The 18,238-nt window shown below is 48.7% G+C and overlaps 1 protein-coding gene and 1 non-coding gene across 2 annotated transcripts; one reads left to right on the forward strand and one right to left on the reverse strand.

Moving 5' to 3' along the window:
• Window positions 1-6,316: 6,316 nt before the first annotated feature.
• Window positions 6,317-15,757, forward strand: LOC144095313 (facilitated trehalose transporter Tret1-like). The gene is made up of 5 exons (XM_077629086.1): window positions 6,317-6,428; window positions 7,269-7,492; window positions 10,733-11,004; window positions 13,343-13,615; window positions 15,403-15,757. Exons 1-5 carry the CDS (start codon window positions 6,317-6,319, stop codon window positions 15,755-15,757), a joined length of 1,236 nt encoding a protein of 411 aa, XP_077485212.1.
• Window positions 13,866-14,051, reverse strand: LOC144095728 (U2 spliceosomal RNA). Its single transcript, XR_013306751.1, has one exon. It is a non-coding gene; the product is annotated as a U2 spliceosomal RNA (small nuclear RNA).
• Window positions 15,758-18,238: the final 2,481 nt, after the last annotated feature.

The raw sequence follows: 18,238 nt of genomic DNA on the forward strand, positions 1-18,238 counted from the left end.
AAATCAGATGTTAGTGTCACACCAAGGTACTTATGCTCAAGGACAGATGCAAGATGAATATTATTAAGCGTGTACTGAAAAGCTGATGTGTGTTTTTCCTAGTTATAGATAAAAGAACAGATTTATTTAAATTGATGTCCATCTGCCAGTCCTGACACCACTGGTACACTGCTGTTAAGGCGTTATTTAAAACTATATGGTCATCAAAGGAGTTAATTTCCTTGTAAGGATTGTGTTGTGATTCTATGTTCGTTTGGGATATATTTTAGCATGCTCTTAAAAACGATATTGTGACCACTCTTTGCACTATAATATTTCTGCCTGTGGTGAAAGAGTCCGGAATTCTGTGTGAAAGTTTTTTGTTCATAGGGCTGTTTAGCGTGTGGAAAAGCCTCATGATGGATAAACACGCTGAACCGCAACAGAACAAGGAATTTTCGCGCAGGAGGTGCATTCTGTGCAAGTTCAATCTCCTGACTGGTTTCCCCTTTCTTGACGTGTCCGCCTTCCGCCAGAAAAGTGTGAATGTTGTTGCAGTACTGAATAAGGACTCTCAATAAGTATTTAATCGAGCGTATTTGGTGGGATGCGTGAATTCACGGCTAGCACCTGAATGCCCGTGATGGTGATGTGAGGCCGTATGCCGAGATCGCTGAATTTGACCCGGTCAAGTAAGGCACAAGGAGAGCCTGGGAGGTTCCTTATATTCCATGCGACAATAAAAAAAAAACTCCGGAGATGGCCGAGTAGACTAAGGCATCGGTAAAGGAGGCTTCTTTGATGTGTCGCCACTGGTTCGAATACCACTCGGAACTAGAGTATGGTCGTAGTTTTATTTACAGCGTTAGTGGTATAGCCTCCTTCCCAGAAATTACTGTGAAGAGCGCGTGTGCGTGTGCGGCCTCCACCCTTGATGCACACTCCTGTGGGCGCACATCCGGGCATCCACTGGGAAAAAGGCATTTCCACCCACCGGCAGCCGCAGTGGCGAAGTCCATTGCTTCAGCTGACCAACTGACTGGGTTGGCAGTCCAGCCTCGTCCCAATCTTTTCAGTTTTCGTGTGTGCATCTTTTGTCTGGTTTATTTTTTTCTGAATAAACACCGCCTAAAGTTGAAGCAAGGAACTCCCCTTCTCAACCACAAGTCTGGCGCGCCTTGCGCCAGCACTCAGCAAAAGAACAACTCCCTACGCTCGGCCTGTCGGGGGACGAGCGAGAAAGAAGCACCCTCTCGGGAAAACAAAGAAAAAAAAACAGAAAACCATTCGCTTTCCCTGAACTAAGAATGCGACTAGTAGAAGCGTAATGCACGCTGATGCAGGGGTGGCATCCTTCACTGCGATAAAGTGCTCTCCAGAGTTCCAAGTTTGTCACCTATTTTAGCCAGAAAAGTGTGAATGTTGTGGTAGTCCTGAATAACGACTCTCAATAAGTATTTAATCGAGCGTACTTGGTGGGATGCGTGAATTTCTGGCTGGCACCTAAATGCCCGTGATTTAGTATTCTTCCATTATTTACATGGCATAAGCTGCGTCCCCTCATATCATACTTGATATTGCCACATCCAGCATTCTTGGAAAAAACTGTTGAATATTGGAATATTGTAAGAAAGTTGAAATCAATGGTCCATTCTTCCGACGCGCAGTTTGATCGACTGTAGCTTTGCATTAGCCTGTGCAGGAAGAGCTGCCGAAGAAACGCAAACGGTTCAAAAACTCTTTCTCTTTGAGATCTGCTTTTTTACATAATTGCTGGGTATGCTTTTGTAGACAGATTACTTTTTCTGGGTGTGTGCCGATTGTTTTGGATGCTATGGTGTACTTAAACGTTTGTATTAGCCTGTGCAGGAAGAGCTGCCGAGGAAACGCGAACGGTATTTTTGGACGTATATTCCTCACACAGCTGTGTGCCTACTTACTTTGGTCCCGAAGCTTGGGTAGCCGCGTAGCGTGCGCCACCGGGGAAAGGAGGTTTACCGTAATCTAAACTAGTGCCGCAATGCTAAGCACTTTTAATGTTGCGACGGTATCATCAAGATCCTAGGACTCCACAAGTTATTTTCGACTACCTTTATCTTACATTAGCACTCTTTAGCAGGCACCCTTTCCGCGCTGCTATATCCAAGTTTCATCACCCTAACAGACATCTGCCGCTCTGGCTTTGTGTTGGCGAAACGTTGAAGTTTGGCTACATACTGGCTAGAAGTGTTTGAAACCAGCCCCTTGTTTCTTGGATCATCTCGTGTGGCAAGAAATTCACATGTTCAGTTCATCTTGCGGTACTTTTGAATTCTAAATTTCTGATAACCTGAAGAAAGCGCGCTGCTCGTTGTTAAAAATGTTTATTGATCGAATTCAGCACGATCCTAGTGGTTGGAACCCCTATTTCAAGGTTCCATTGGTCGAAGCTGCTATAGTCGGATGCAACTCAAGAACGAACCGGCTTTTACCCGTTAAACGGTCTCCTTCCAGCCAATGGCGTAGGCCGATTCTCATGAACCTGTTAGCGGGACAATGCAAAGAGGAGCAGATGAAAGGGGATAGTCCCCTCCCTCCATATATCATTGGTCGGGGATAGCACCTTCCCTGCATTGTCATGCTAGCAAGTTCATGAGAATCGGCCGACGCCATTGGCTGGAAGGGGGGTCCTTTGACGGGGAAAGGACGCTTCGTTCTTGACTTGTTCCCAACTTTATACGGCGACCTTGTTTACGCGCCATTTCTGGCCCTCAGGGTCTGCGTCTGCGTTGAGCAGGGCGGCCTCCCATTCGTTAAGTATTGTCTTTTGACTGGCGGTTTTTGTACCAATTCACGAAGAAAAAGAAGACAAGAACGCCATGAGAGCGCATGCGAAGAGACCTCGCGCATTCCAAAAGAAGAAGAACATTTCTCCGAGGAGGACGCAGTGCTAAAAAGGAGCTCAAGGGACAACCAATATGGCATCGGCAATGAAGAAATCAGATGCGTACGTAAAAGTTTTCATTGATACCTTTCATAATATTCGTGCAGAGTGCATTTTGCGATATCTTGAAGGATATATAGCGCTCGCATCGCGCTCACTGGGAGTTGTGTTGGAGTCATGACTCTTGCAGTTTTCATTATCGTACGCTAATACGGCAGCCTCAACCCAAGGGCTGAGAGTAGTGAAATATTGCGGTAACATTGGTGTGGGAACTCCCCGGGATTTTCATGCCTGGTATAGTTAGTGCAAGAGCTGCATTAGCTGTTGTGGCCCTTTACGTTGCCTTAATACGTGATCTTCTGTTCCTTCCCAATTTTTGTGTTCTTTTTCTTGTCACGTCAAATAGTAATTATTGTTCGATAACGCTGCGCGTTAAGATTTTGATTGTCCTATCCATCTGAAGGCGCTTTTTGATTCGACCCTTTCGATAAATTGAATACGTCATATCGTTTCCACTTGACTGGCGAATGTTCTAGCTATTCACTTAGAGGAATAACAAAAAAAAATGACGGTCTACGATTAGCTTAGTTAGGCCAAATGCGAATTAAGTGTGCTAGTGGTTTTCACTAAGGTTCCGGTGTACGGATCCGTTGTTCACGGATGAAAGTTGTTCGGATAGCGATAATGGGTTAATGCCCAAATATGCAGAATTGCTACTTAACATTCATAGATCCCTGGGAGTCATCCTACCACTCCTGGGTACAAAGGAACAGTGACAAACCAACGAAGAAGAGCAATGAGAAAATATTAACACGGACACCTAATTAAATTGTGTTTTGGCAATGCGATATCATTACCGTCTGTTGACGCCTTTACCGGAAATGACGTCCCTTCCCGCCCAGTCAGCGGGAATGCTCCCGTCTAGTGACGTCAATTTCCCCAGGCAATCGTAGAACATTGCAGTGCTATCATATTAAAACCGCTAGCCAGATAGTTGCGGCATCTGACTGATAATGTTCATGCAACTCATTCTGCCAAGGTGTCTTGACCACCGAGCACAAACGCACTTGCTCTTTGCAAGCTAGCGACTGCCATATCGTTGCCTTGCACCCGAGCAGAAGACATCTGTCTTAACGTGGTGTCGCAGATGGAGCATTGACGCTTAAACCCCGCGCAGAAATACACCTGCGTTTCCTTATTTCGCGCAGGCATATTCATAGTAATTCTTTCAGAGTAACATGAAGGCTCAGTAATGATGCTTTTCATTCCGGCACAGGACAATAAGACTCCCAAACTTTTGCCCTTATTGAGCTGCTAGCATAGAAAGTGTTGAGCATAGTTCCAGTGCAATAGCTCCCATACATAGTTGTAAATTGTCAAAAAAAAATATTCACCAGTGCTTATCATTGCTGGGTAAGCCAACAACACTGTGAGAGCTCTTTAGCGGTTTAAGGTGCACCGGTGAAGTGGTTGATGATGTGCACATCGCAGACGAGGCGGTCTCTCTCGAAGACGAGGTCGACGCAGGGGCTGTGTTTAGTGATCAATGCGCGCTTTTCGGCAAAGCCGCGCCGATGCCAAACACGCACTGAAGCGCCAAAGCCTTCTCGGCACCCATACGCGCAGTCAGCTAAGAAAGACCGCACGGAATCTGAATCTATAGCTGTATGTTACCTGTACTCACATATGCGGCAGAAACGTGCAGTCTAACGAAAAGGGTTCAGCTTATGTTAAGGGAAACGCAGCGAGCGATGGAAAAAAAAATGATAGGTGTAACGTTAAGAGACCGGAAGCTGGCAGAGTGGGAGAGGGAAGAAACGCGTAGTGACATCCTAGTAGAAATCAAGTGGAAGAAATGGGCGCGGGCAGGGCATGTAATGCGAAGGCAAGATAACCGCTGGTGTCTAAAAGTAACGCACTGGATTCCAAGGTTAGGCAAACGTAGCAGGGGGCGCCAGCAGGCTTGGCGGGTAGACGATATTAAGAATTATTACCGGGGGTACAATGACCGTAGTTGGCAAAGCACATGGTTAATTGGAGAGGTATGGGAGAGGCCTTCTTCCTGCAGTGGGCGTAGTCAGGCTGATAATGATGGTGAATGACAATTGGCTTAGAAACCGTTTAAAAGCGACACCTCGCGTCTAAACTTTTCATGCGTCATTTCTAGTGTAAAAACACTACTTCATTAGCAATGCTCAGAAACTGGTTTTGTCAAATAAGCATCCGAGGGATCGTGGAATCACTTCGTGTTTCGAAGGTGCAGATTACGGTCGAAATTGTGCAAAAAAAATTGATATTATGACTCGAGGCAAAATCTGCCTGCATAAAAATGGCCGGCGACATGCTGCCCAACTCACTGCTCTGAAAAAAAAAATGTCACCTCTCTGCTTTGGAGCCAGCGATCTTCCAATCCCTTTTGGCTAACTTCTATCGCAGGTTGATTCACGTGACCATTGTTATCTCAAACCCTAGGACCTCAGAGAGATGGGATATGCCTGGATCGACATTCGGATGGCTACTACCACATTCTAGTATAAGGTGTTCAATTGTTACATGTGTCATTTTGTTTAAATTTATTTTTCTAGCTTCGCGTTCTAAGACACCGTGATCTAGCTTCAAAGAGTAGGGCACTGCCTCTTAAGTTATCATCGAACGATTCCTTCCTGATCTGCACTTTAAGTTATACAGAATTGCAGCGCCATCTCGTTTTAAGCAGAAAAAGTAGATGAGGCGATACTGCTCCACTGCGTTAATGTTAGCTTTTCGTTTTATAGGGTTTAACGTCTCAAAGCGACTAAGGCTATGAGGGACGCCGCAGTAGACGGCTCCGGATAATTTCGGCCACCTGGGGTTCTTTAACATGCACTCACATCGCACAGTACGCGGGCGTTTCGCATTGCTCCTCTATCTAAATGTTAGAGGTCCGTGCACTGTGCGATGTCAGTACACGGGTCGTAGTCTAGCGATCAGCGTGCTGGAAAAGCTGTAATGTTCTAGAAACGGCTCTACCTGTAAAATCATAGTAATCAGTGCTATCCGTGTTCTTTTCTCAGCCAACCTGGTGCAGCCACGTCAGCCGCGGTAACCGCCATAGCGACCGAGACGGTGTCCAGGGCATCTTCCTCGGGGTCGTCCAAGGCGTCTTCCTCAGTGACAACGAAGCCTGTATCCACCGTCCCGCTCAAGGCAGCATCCAAGGCGCCGTTGGCCGCCAACGCCGGACCACCAGCAGAGGAATCGCCCCCCAATCCGGCCATGGAATACCTGCGTAGCCTGAAGCTGGCGCCCTGGGGAGGCTCTCCGGCAACCGACACCGACAGCCACGGCACCCGGGGACACCACGTGCGCGCCATGCTGGTGGCCTGCCTCTGCTCCTGCGCCGCAGGCACCACGCTGGGCTTCGCTTCGGCGGCCATGCCTTACATCGAGCGTGAGTCCTGGTACACCGTGGCTAAGAGGCCACCTGAAAACCGCTGGATCGTCAGTGTGCTGCTGCTAGGGGCCTCCGCTGGCGCGCTTCTTTCAGGTATGTGCAAGCTGAACGGTCTTCTTCATTTCAACTTCATTTACGCCGATGTGTGTGCGCTCGGCTACTGATCCGGAGTTCCCGGGTTCGAACCCGACCGCGGCGGCTGCATTTTTATGGAGGAAAAACTCTAAGGCGCCCGTGTGCTGTGCGATGTCAGTGCACGTTAAAGATCCCCAGGTGGTCGAAATTATTCCGGAGCCCTCTACTACGGCACCTCTTTCTTCCTTTCTTCTTTCACTCCCTCCTTTGTTCCTTCCCTTGCGGCGCGGTTCAGGTGTCCAACGATATATGAGACAGATACTGCGCCATTTCCTTTCCCCCAAAACCTATTATTATTATTATTTACGCCGATGTTTTAACGTGGAAATACTACTCCAGATTTACCAACCGCGAGCATGAGTCTTAATTTGTGTGATCGGAGTAACTCAGGTAAGCTTCGGTTAGTTCGAAGGAGCGTCGCGAAAGCTGCAGCTAGTGCAAGGAGGGCGTCGCACCAGCTGCCTCATGTGGAGACAGGACGATGAAGAGCGAGAAAAACGTGGTTGCGTGCACATGCAGATGCCAGAAAGAAGACGCGAAGAATAAACACATGCTTTCGCACGTCTACTCGGTTTCACTACGTTAAAACCTCGCCTCTTTTTGTTTTCCTAGCGTCGCGCAGCTCACGGGTATCGTTCACGTTTCGCTTCCTCCAAAACGCGGTCGCCTTGGCCGGGATTTGAACCCGAGTGCTCAAGCTCGCCAGCCGAATACGGCCGTGCAAAACATTCAGCGGCACTGCGCTTTGTGGCAATAAAACACTATGCAGATTGAAGAACCTGCTCTCCTCGTGCACAGGGCTGCCGCTGTGGTTCCTGGGCAATCGGAGGACGCTGCTCCTGTGCCTCCTGCTTTTGGCTGCCTCGTGGCTTGCGCTCGCCATGTCTGACAACACTGGCGTGCTGGTCGCGGCAAGGGCGGCATGCGGCGTGTGGCTAGGCTTGACCACCATCGGCGCCAGCCTCTACGTGGCCGAGGTGGCACCTCCCGAGAAGAGAGCCTTGTTCATGGGTCTCGCCGAGGTTCGAATTCGAGGCAATGCCTGCGTCGTAATGCAGATATCTCTGAGCTGAGCTGCGCAGTTGAGATGCGCTACGTTGGCTCACTGGCCGTTGAATTCGAGGTGACGGGGTCGAATCCAGTCAGCAGCAGTACATTTCTATGGAGCGATATGCAGAAGCGTCCGTAACTCGCAATGACAGAAATTAATGCGAAGTCCTCAATTACGGCGGATTTTGTGGCACTAATTGCTCTGTGAACATTCCCTATGCCAGGTGTTTCAGGGAAGCCCGCCACTAATTCACAAAAATAGGGTTTTTGAGCTAAAGAGAAACTTCCTGGGGCATGTGGCACAGTATTATCAGTGTTGGTGGACATCAAAAAAGTGTCGAGTCATGTTATCTATTAAAGCAAAGAACTAAGTTATAAAAGTTAACTTTTTGACTATTACCGAGCGTTCTCACCGAGCTATGGACCGAGCAAAATGAAACATCCTGTTGTATTTTCAGTTTCGAAGATAATAATAATAATAATTGGTTTTGGGGGAAAGGAAAGCGCAGTATCTGTCTCATATATCGTTGGACACCTGAACCGCGCCATAAGAGAAGGAATAAAGGAGGGAGTGAAATAACAAAGGAAGAAGGAGGTGCGTAGTGGAGGGCTCCGGAATAATTTCTACCACCTGGTGGTGGTGGTGGTGGTGGTGAAAACATTTATTACGGATGAATAGGAGGTATGTTTGGATCAGCCCGTAAGGGACCGATCCGTACAAGCACTAGGTGGAGGTCCCTAGTATGGGACCCCAGTGGCGGTTGCCGCCACCCGGGCGCGCCTGACTAAGGCTTGTTGGGCCTGTAAGTCGTGGCAGCCGAGCAGGGTCGCCTCCCAGTCCTCCCGGGTTGGGTTGGGGATGGGGGGAATAGCGGGGATCTTTAACGTGCATTGACATCGCACAGCACACGGGCGCCTTAGCGTTTGGCCTCTATAAAAACACAACCACCGCGGTTGGGTCCGAACCCGGGAACTCCGGAGCAGTAGCCGAGAGCCCTAACCACTGAGCGACCGCGGCGGGTTCAGTTTCGAAGATTGAATGAATTTATGAGCTGTTTATTTAGAGAGGGAGGCTCAAGGCCGTATAGTAAGTGGTTTTTTTATTAAAACAATAATAAAAAGGAAGGAGAAGATTTTTACTAGCCCCGGAATCTGCCATCGCTACTGAATCAGCTGAGCTGGGGCAGCGGAAATAAAGGATAGCAGGCAGAATGGAGAAATGAAATAAAGGAGGTGAGAGGACAGGAAGAGAGGATAGGGGGAGAAGTAATATACACAAACTATTTACACAATAAGAAATATGTTCAGGTTGTGCGCGTGATTAGTTCATGATGGAGCAATAAAAACACACGCGCACAGCACTATGTTGACTACCACTGGAGTGGGGCGTCCACTTGTTAATTGTCCAAGGTAGAGCTCGCGGAGCGTTCGGTCACTGCGTGTAACTACATGGCGGAGAACAGACGGAACGTCAAGCCCGTCTGCTCGAGGAAAGCACAGAGGCTCACCAAGGTCCGCTCACGGGTGCGCGCACTGCCCTGCGGCCACAATTGCGTCTTGAGGAAGTCTGGTAGTATGCCCAGCGCCCTTATAGGCCGCAAGCATATCGCGACGAGCATCGCCGTACGCGGCACAACGAAGGAGCAGGTGCTTCAGTGTTTCCATTGCACCGCATCCATCAAAAGCAGCACTCGTCGCGATTCCGTGACTCTCCCGTCGTTCCTCGGGCCACACGCAGCCAATGCGTGTGGCAATTTCGAAGATTAAAAGGAAAAAAACTTTGAATAATAGCACCCACTGTGTAGTGCTATTCATTGGCGCCAGGAATAAGGTATATTCGCAAAAGGTCATGCTCTCGATACTGTGAATTTATATACACATTCATTAACTCCATACTTGACGTTCTCTAACTAGGATCTGGTTTTCTTGTATTCGCAAAATGTGGAAGATTTTCGCTGCGTCCAGCTTTGTAACCAGTCCCCTCATTCATGTCTGCGTTCTGAAGGGTACTCGACGTACTAAATAAATAGTTTAATAGAAATTTAAAGAGATCTCTTAAGCTCTGTCTTAAGGTTATGACGCGATAGCGTTAATGGGTTAATTAATCAAATGAAAATTGTTTTTGAGGAAAGGAAATGACGTGGTAACTGGCTCACATATCTCGATGGACTCCAGAACCGTGCGGTAAGGGAAGGAATAAAGGAGGGAGTGAAAGAAGAAAGGGAGGAAGAGGTGCTGTAGTGGAGGTCTCCGGAATAAATTCTACAACCTCTTTTCCGGAGACCTCCACTACGGTGCCTCTTTCTCCCTTTCTTCATTCACTCCCTCCTTTATACCTTCCCTTACCGCACGGTTCTGGAGTCCATCGAGATATGTGAGGCAGTTACCACGTCATTTCCTTTCTTCAAAACCAATTTTCATTTAACACCCGCCGCGGTGGCTCAGTGGTTAGGGCGCTCGACTACTGATCCGGAGTTCCCGGGTTCGATCCCGACCGCGGCGGCTGCGTTTTTATGGAGGAAAAACGCTAAGGCGCCCGTGTGCTGTGCGATGTCAGTGCACGTTAAAGATCCCCAGGTGGTCGAAATTATTCCGGAGCCCTCCACTACGGTACCTATTTCTCTCTTTCTTCTTTCACTCCCTCCTTTATCCCTTCCCTTACGGCGCGGTTCAGGTGTCCAACGATATATGAGACAGATACTGCGCCATTTCCTTTCCACCAAAAACCTATTATTATTATTATTATTATTATTATTATTATTATTTCATTAACCGAGTAACGCTATCGCGTCATAACCTTCAGACAGAGCTTGATAGTTCCCTTCAATGTCGATATATGCGGAATTGGCTATTCTCAACTTTACGTTCATAGACCCTTGGGAGTCATCATATCACTCCTGGCGCCATGGTGCAGCGGTTAAGCGGTGCGCCACTGCCCTGCGATGGCAGGTGCTGCCGCCGGTGGGGCTTGTGCGACCCAGGTTGCTCTTCTCCAGTGACCAGTCATTCATTTAGCTGACACCTGCCATTGTGAGCAATCCCTTGGGCCGGTTGTGATGACGGCACAAGGTCAAACGACGACGTGGTTCATTAACGTGGTGTTTTCGTGTAGTTAAAACTGATCCGAGTCCTACAAATGTTGGGTCTACGCTTTGCATGTCTTCTAGAAGGGATTGCTTTTTCTAACAGCTGTTCCCTCGTTGCGCCACCAGGTGGCCACCAGCGGCGGCATCCTGGCGAGTTACGCTCTGACCGGCGCCTCATGGCGCGTGCAAGCGACGGTGTGGGCTCTGGCACCTCTGCCTCTGCTGGGAGCGCAGCGTGTCTTGGTCGAGTGCCCGCGCTGGCTCTTGGCGCGTGGCCGCCTTGAGGAGGTAGACACGGCCGCCGCGCGCCTCTACGGTTTCCACGTGCCGCAGGAGCTGAAGCCAAGGCGCCAGCAGCTGGACATCAAGGAAACAGTTCCCGCCAGGGGACAAACGAGGCTAGTCATTTCAACACAATATACGCTCGCTTGCTAGCAGCAACCACTTCCTATCTGACAGGCGGAAGGCATATATATGCACCCGAAACCAAAAAAAAAATCAGCGTCACAAGGGCTAGTCATTTGCGGATGGTGTTTGTTCGCTTCCATTAGTTCCTCAACGACCAACCATTGCTCCCTTGGAGACTAACCACAAAAGGACATGTACTACTGCGTACACCCATAGACAATATACAGCTGCCGCGGTGGCTCAGTGGTTACCGCGCTTGGCTGCTGACTCGAAAGACGCGGAATCAATCACGGCCACGCTGCTAAAGGCCCGTGTACTGTGTTGGTGATGGTGGTGAAGAACATTTATTAACCATTGAGTGGCTACAGAGAGGTGATTGGGTTAGGGCCGTAATGGGTCTTTCCTCTCACAATACTAAGTAGAGCCCCTATTTCAGGGCCCTATTGGCAAGCAACGCCACACGCGTCCGTTGAAACAAGGCCTTTTGGGCCTTGAGGTCTTACCTTCCAGTCCTCTCCGGTGGAAGAGGACAGTGCTAGTTACACTTTATACCCTGATGCCTCATAAAAGCTTCCGCACCAAAAAAAAAACCACACCGGTTCACAACGAAGATAAAGCGCAGAGACACTGCAATTAGAGCCGTAATGCAACTGCAGTGGCCCTCCAAGCCATTGCTTTCAGCGTCTTAACTACTGGTCATCTAGTAAGAATCTTTTCTATAAAGTGACTTTAAAAGGAAAGTGCAGACCTCGCCTGCAGCCATCGACGACGCTGTACTACAGATTCTGCTTAAAAGTTTTAATGAGAAAACATTTCTTTCAATGTAAGTGCATGCCCTCTATATATTTTTTTAAATAATATCCAGAGAGCGTCGACCGCCCGCGAGAGAACCTTCCGCTGGTTCTGAGAAATGGAAGGGCGTATAGCTGCCTCAGTTTGAAGTGAACACTACCGCCTACTCACAGTGATATTGACGTTTCCACTGACCCAGTAAGCCAGTTACACTTGACACTCAGAGGCTTTAGACATACATCGCCGATACTCGGGGAGTGCGGCTAGAAGTGCTTTCACACTTAAAGAGACCGTAATGTAGTGATCCGGAAGTATTTCGACCAACTGGAGTTCTTTGCACTGACATCGCACAGCATACGAGCGTATCGTGTTTCGCCTCCATCGAAACACGCCCGGTATTGAACCCGCATCCTCGGGCTCAGGAGCCGGGTACTCTAACCACTGAACCGCAGTGGCGGGTGGATCAGGCGTCTGCGTGACAAGTCCAAGGCTTTGCTGCGGGTTACAGAAACAAACGGCCTGTTGACTGTCTCACTGCGAGTGGCACTGGAAAGCGCTTCTGACGCGACGGCCGTACTTCGATGCAGACGAAATACAAAAGTGTTCGCATAGTGTGCGATGTTACCGCGCACTAGAGAACTCCAGGTAGTCTAAATTATTCTGGTGTCCTCCACTACAGCATCCCGGATTGCCCGGCATCCCATTATGCCCCATAATTTGCAGTTTTGTTTAAACGCTCCTGAAGGACGAAAAAGGGGAAGATAGCAAGAAGACCAGACGCAAACCATGCGTGGTCTATGGCGCCAGCGGGTGCGTCAGAAGCAGCTGAGCCGAGCAGGCTAGTTATCAACCTCGCCTACTAAACGCCGGTTCCATCTTGTGGCATTGAGTAGAAAGGCAGCGGAGCGGCAACAGACCGCTTTCGCCGCCGCGGTGGTTCAGTGGTTATGGGGCTCGGCTGCTGATTCGAAAGATGCGGGTTCGATCCCGGCCACGGCAGTCGAATTTCGATGGAGGCAAATGCTAGAGGCCCATGTGCTGTGCGAAGTCAGTGCACGCTAAAAACCACATGTGGTCGAGATTTTTGGAGGCCTCCACTACAGCGTCCCTAATAGTCTGAGTCGCTTTGGGAAGTTAAACCACATAAAACCATAGACCGCTCTGGCGAGTACATCAAGTGAGAGCTGTGAGAACCGACGGCCTGTCGCGTGGTCTTCATCAGGGCAGGTACAGAACACATGACTCATGTAGCTGCCATTACCTGTCCTTATTTTCCTTACCCTCCCGCTTCTTCCTGGAGGGCTTGACTTTCCCCCTCTTCTTCCCATCATCTTCTGTTCCCTTACAGCGCGGTGGGGGTGTCCATCGAGAAGTGAGGAAGTTACTGCGCAGTTTTCTTTTCTCTGAAGCCTCCAATTTTCACTTGGACCCGACTGATGAGCAAAGGGCCTAACTGGAGCAAGCGCTGTTTTTTGACTGGACCTTAGCGCTTGCACTAAATAATTTTTTTCTCCTCCTCCTCGTGCTGGTCTACAGACGGCTGACCACCTGTCTGCTCCTCCAAGTGCTGCAAGGGGCCACTTGTGCTCAGCTGTTCTTCTGCCGAGCCCTCCAAACCATGGGGTTTCTCGTGAAGGACATGCAGGGACCGTGGGCCACACTCATCACGACGACCATGCACGTGTCTTTCGTCGCCCTCTTCAGCTCCCTGACCCGCGTCACGGGGCGCCGGGAGCTCCTGGTCGTGTCTGCGCTGCTGGAGGTCTTCTGCTTCTGCGCGTTTCCACCATTCGAGCATCTCGCCATGAGGCAAGCGGGAGAACAAATATACTGGCTGTTCTTTTATGCATCCATTTCACGTCCACATCTCCACTTTATCCTACGTCCGCTCATCTTTGACCACCTTGCTTGCTTGCTCCTTGCTGTTGTTGACAGGAAGAATGAAAAGGAAAAGTGCCTGCCCACTGGCTCAAGCCGAACGACAATCGCTCACATGTGCTGAAAGTAGGAGAGTGGAAAGATAGGAGTGCCAAGATTGAAGGAAAAGACACGCGCTATTATAACCCGGGCCGATCCCGGAGGCAGTGCAATACCGGACCAACCCATGCCGGAGTGCTTCAAGCACTCCGCCATATTCCAAAAATAAGTTTATTATCTTGGGTCCAAATAGGACCCGTAGCAGATATTAAATCAGATCTCTTTGACAACCCATGCATCCTTTCAATCGCACCGGGATGACACGGATAACGTACCCTCCTACCAACTCGGCCATGTACGCGATGTACGCTATTGTGCGCTTATAATCTCACGTGTGCTCTTTATTTTAGCTAGATATTGGCCAGGGACAATGACTGCCTACGTCCTTATAAACGTACACAATAATTATAGCCACGTGTACTCCACATTGCCTACATGTTACACTGAGAAAAGACGTATTCCAAGGAACACATGTTATTCATCTAGTCTTGGAAGAAGAGTGAGACATATACGGTGTAGAAGTTAGCCTCATTTCAATACAAGTTCCTTTAGATCAGCTCCAATGGAAGCTCTCCATTACAAAGTAGTCACCACCTCATAACATCAAGTGGATCGCTGCAGTAATCTAGTCCAACGTTAACGCGGGCATGACTCCAAGATGTTTTTTTTCTTATGCGACACGCGGATACTAATCAGGCCATTTTCTGAAACAATGCTGTGAGTGTCGAGGCGAGGGACAAAGACAATATATTACCTGAAATACTTGCAACCTTCTCATGGAGTCATGGAAGGACAGCGATGGCTGCATCGCAGCAGTTCCCACCGCCCGGAAGTGCTCCCACTATCAGGTCCATCTTGAAAACGAGCACGACTAGCGGACTACTTCGAGAAAGCCCACGCCTATATTTCGCTGAGGTGAACGCAGTAGTTATTAGTTGCAAGAAAATGACGCATGCAACTATCTCAGCAATGCCGAACAAGAATCTTTTCTTTTAGCTTCCTGATGAATGGGTAGTTGCAAGTGAAGTATATGGTTCTCCCTCCTTCTACTACCTTGCGTTTTTGAAACTCATATATCAAGAGGCCAAAATAGCCATTCACAACAAACAGAACTATCCGCTTAAACTTAGCACGAATCTTCTTACTGATCACATTAAAAATGAAATGATTATGCATTTTTCCGAGGTCTTAGGCTAGAAATCATTCTCGGTAACGTTGGATTCACGATTCGAACAATCTTGTACTTGTAACCTCTGAATGTAGGCTTCTCGATGTGTCAATCAATCTGAGACGATAAAGCTTTTTATAGGGTGCTCTATTTTATGCAACACTCAATAACTACGTCAGGGCATCAGATAGTTAATAAAAGCATATTTGTTAACGATTTAAGTGTGACTGACAGCTCTGCTTAAACGAAGCGCCTCCGTGGACAGATAACCGAACGTTAAAGCGGGGTTCTTTAGCTAATGTAGTAATTATGTTCAAGAAAAAATACTATCGACTAAAACGACACGCCCTGTATATATGCTGCCCTATCAAGCCGTAGTTAAACCTGCGCTTGGTCGCCAACATTCGTGCCACCGTGGCCTATGCCTCTGCTTGCATGTCCGGGCCCACAGCGAGTGGTCGATGCCGTCTGACGAAGGAGAGGTGAGCTGGAGTGCCGTGTACTCGGTTAATCTGGTGGTGCTCAGCTACTCGGTCGGTCTCTGCCACGTTCCGGCGCTGTTCACGGCCGAGCTCTGCTCGGGATCCAGATGGCTTCGCCACCTGGGCGCCCCGATCGCCTGGGCCACGCGCTGGCTGCTCGTCTTCCTCCTGGTCCAGTTCAACGACCCCGTCGTGGCGCTCATGCGCCGAAAGCACGCGCATTTGGTGGCGGCTGCCGCCCTGGCGGTGCTCATCTGTGCGCTGGCCTTTCTACTGCCCGAGACCGAAGGCCAGACGCTGAACGATATTGAGCGGGCTGGCTGAGATGCGCGCGCACGACTGGACGTGTCGCGCGCATTACCGAACTTGTATTCAAACGCAGTTTATAGCTGTGCTTAGCGTGCATCCGTTGCGACAAACGTTGTTTCACTGGACGCGACACGTGTGAACGTGATTCCTTCAACAACCAATGCGTAATTATAACATGTTCAGTGCGAAATTTTTATGTTGTTGAATCTGAGACATGCTTCTAGCTTTAATAACGCGGCATAAGCGCCATGCAGGCAGCCTGGCTTGAAGATGGTAAAAGAATGCAGCGCGAAAAAAACAAGGACGAACAGAAGTGGACAGGACAGGGCGCTGTACTACCAACACATTTATTCAGAAAGATGAGCAGCTTATATAACGCAGTCCAACACCCACGTGACCAAGAAAATAGCGAACGCGTTCAACTATCTAATACAAAAAAACAAAACGAAGTACACAATATCAAAGTGATACATATCTGGGTAACGCAAAGTCAGCCAAGAACCGATAAAACCGAGAGGACCACGACGAACCATAAGGTGCACGCATGGAAAATGAACAGTCAGCGACCTTTGCCGCCAATGCAGCACGAGGCAAAACGAAGACGACAATAACAAAATAGTCACCGAACAATAAGTAAAAGTCGAGGCTTGAAGCACAGATGAGGAATGTCTCAAGAAAGTTTTTTTTTTGTAAGTGTACGGCACGCTGCAAGAAAATTAGCATCGGTGCCAGCGCCGCCGGCGGTAGGAATACCTGCTTCACACTTTGGTGTGCAACGCTGCATGAATTGCCTTCTCCGGTCGAAGGCTCCTTTCAATCAGCACGTTTTAAAATGTGATGGTTGTGTAACTGCCAGTTTTTATGCGTAGAATACTAGCTATTGAGACGTTTTAAATTGAACGCTGTATTGGGTTCAGGTGCGCGATAGCCATCCCTCGTCTACGTTATTTCTTGCGAAGAAAACGTTGCATCCCATTATGTTTGGAGTGCACTAAAGTAACTGGGTCGATTGGCTTTGCGCTAAAAAATGCCATTTATTTGCGTTTATAACGACAGCACGGACACTTCGCTGTGGGTGCAGAGTTGTTTGCGCGGCAAGACACCTCTTGGAAACGCTTTTCAAGGCAATTAGTATGTATTTTGCATTAGTATGCAGCAGCAGGCATAGCAAAGATTTTAATCTTCACAGTGCCTCTGATGTGCCTGAAGCTGCGGTGGACAGCCTGTGTGTTGTGATTAAAAGTGATGCTGATGAGGGGAAGGAAGGAATAATAATAATAATAATAATAATAATAATAATAATAATAATAATAATAATAATAATAATAATAATAATAATAATAATAATAATTATAATAATAATAATAGGTTTTTGGGAAAGGAAATGGCGCAGTAGGGAAGGGATAAAGGAGGGAGTGAAAGAAGAAAGGAAAAGAGAGGTGCCGTAGTGGAGGGCTCCGGAATAATTTCGACCACCTGGGGATCTTCAACGTGCACTGACATCGCCCAGCACACGGGCGCCTTAGCGTTTTGCCTCCATAAAAACGCAGCCGCCGCGGTAGGGTTCGAACCCGGGGAAGGAAGGAAGGAACTTTACTTTCGGAAGAAGCGAGGTGGGATGCCCGAAATTTAAAAAAATCGTGCCCTGTGCACCATAACCTTCATGAATCCGGAGATGCATTCTTCTTCAGCGCTCTGCTGGACATTCCAACAGTCTTAAGAAGCGCATGTTCCAACGTGTGCTACTGCGAGACGCCAACCGCGCGTGCTGAAATGGCCCTGAGTAGCAGAAGGAATTTGTTCTTCTGGAAAGGCAAAAAGGCCGCCTACGGTTATGTGGCACTACTGCTCAGACGCGCCGTCGGGTCCTAGCGGTAGCGGATCGTCTCTCTAGATGGCGTTGGTCCTTCTACGGCACGTCCTGCCCGTATTGTTGAAAAAGAGCCGAAATGCAAGAATTCTGAGCCGCTCACGCTTTCGTGTAAGTTGCATGGCAGAGGCAACTGTGGGGCTTTGCGTAATGGCCGCGGCAGAAATCATCCCGTTCGTCGAGCGTCCAAATTTAGGCTAGCACCGTGTGTGCCATAAACCACTCTTCTTCTGCTCGAGCACGACAGACAAGCACGGAGCGGAGCCTTTCTAGGTGCGGCATGCTCCGCAAACAATCGCTGAGCAGGGTGGATGTGCTAAAAACAAAACTAGATACCTTTCAGCGGCACTGAACACTTTCAAGCTGTGCGCATTCCTCTTTCTTTCGTAGCCCTTTCCGAGTGGCGTGTCCCTCTAGGGTCAATAGTCTTTTTCACAGTACCATAGTGTCAGCACCAGCGTAAGCACATCTGTGCGGGCTATATTTAACAGTGTGAATGCATTTTTTGGCTCATGATGCGGAAAATGCGGCGTTGTGTTCAGTCCAGACGATCCGGAAAACCACAGGACCTCGTGGCGTCACCGACAGTGCCGAGATCCTCAGGAAGCAATTAAAAATAAAATCTC

Source organism: Amblyomma americanum, chromosome 6 (assembly GCF_052857255.1).
Source record: "Amblyomma americanum isolate KBUSLIRL-KWMA chromosome 6, ASM5285725v1, whole genome shotgun sequence".
Lineage (NCBI taxonomy): Eukaryota > Metazoa > Arthropoda > Arachnida > Ixodida > Ixodidae > Amblyomma > Amblyomma americanum.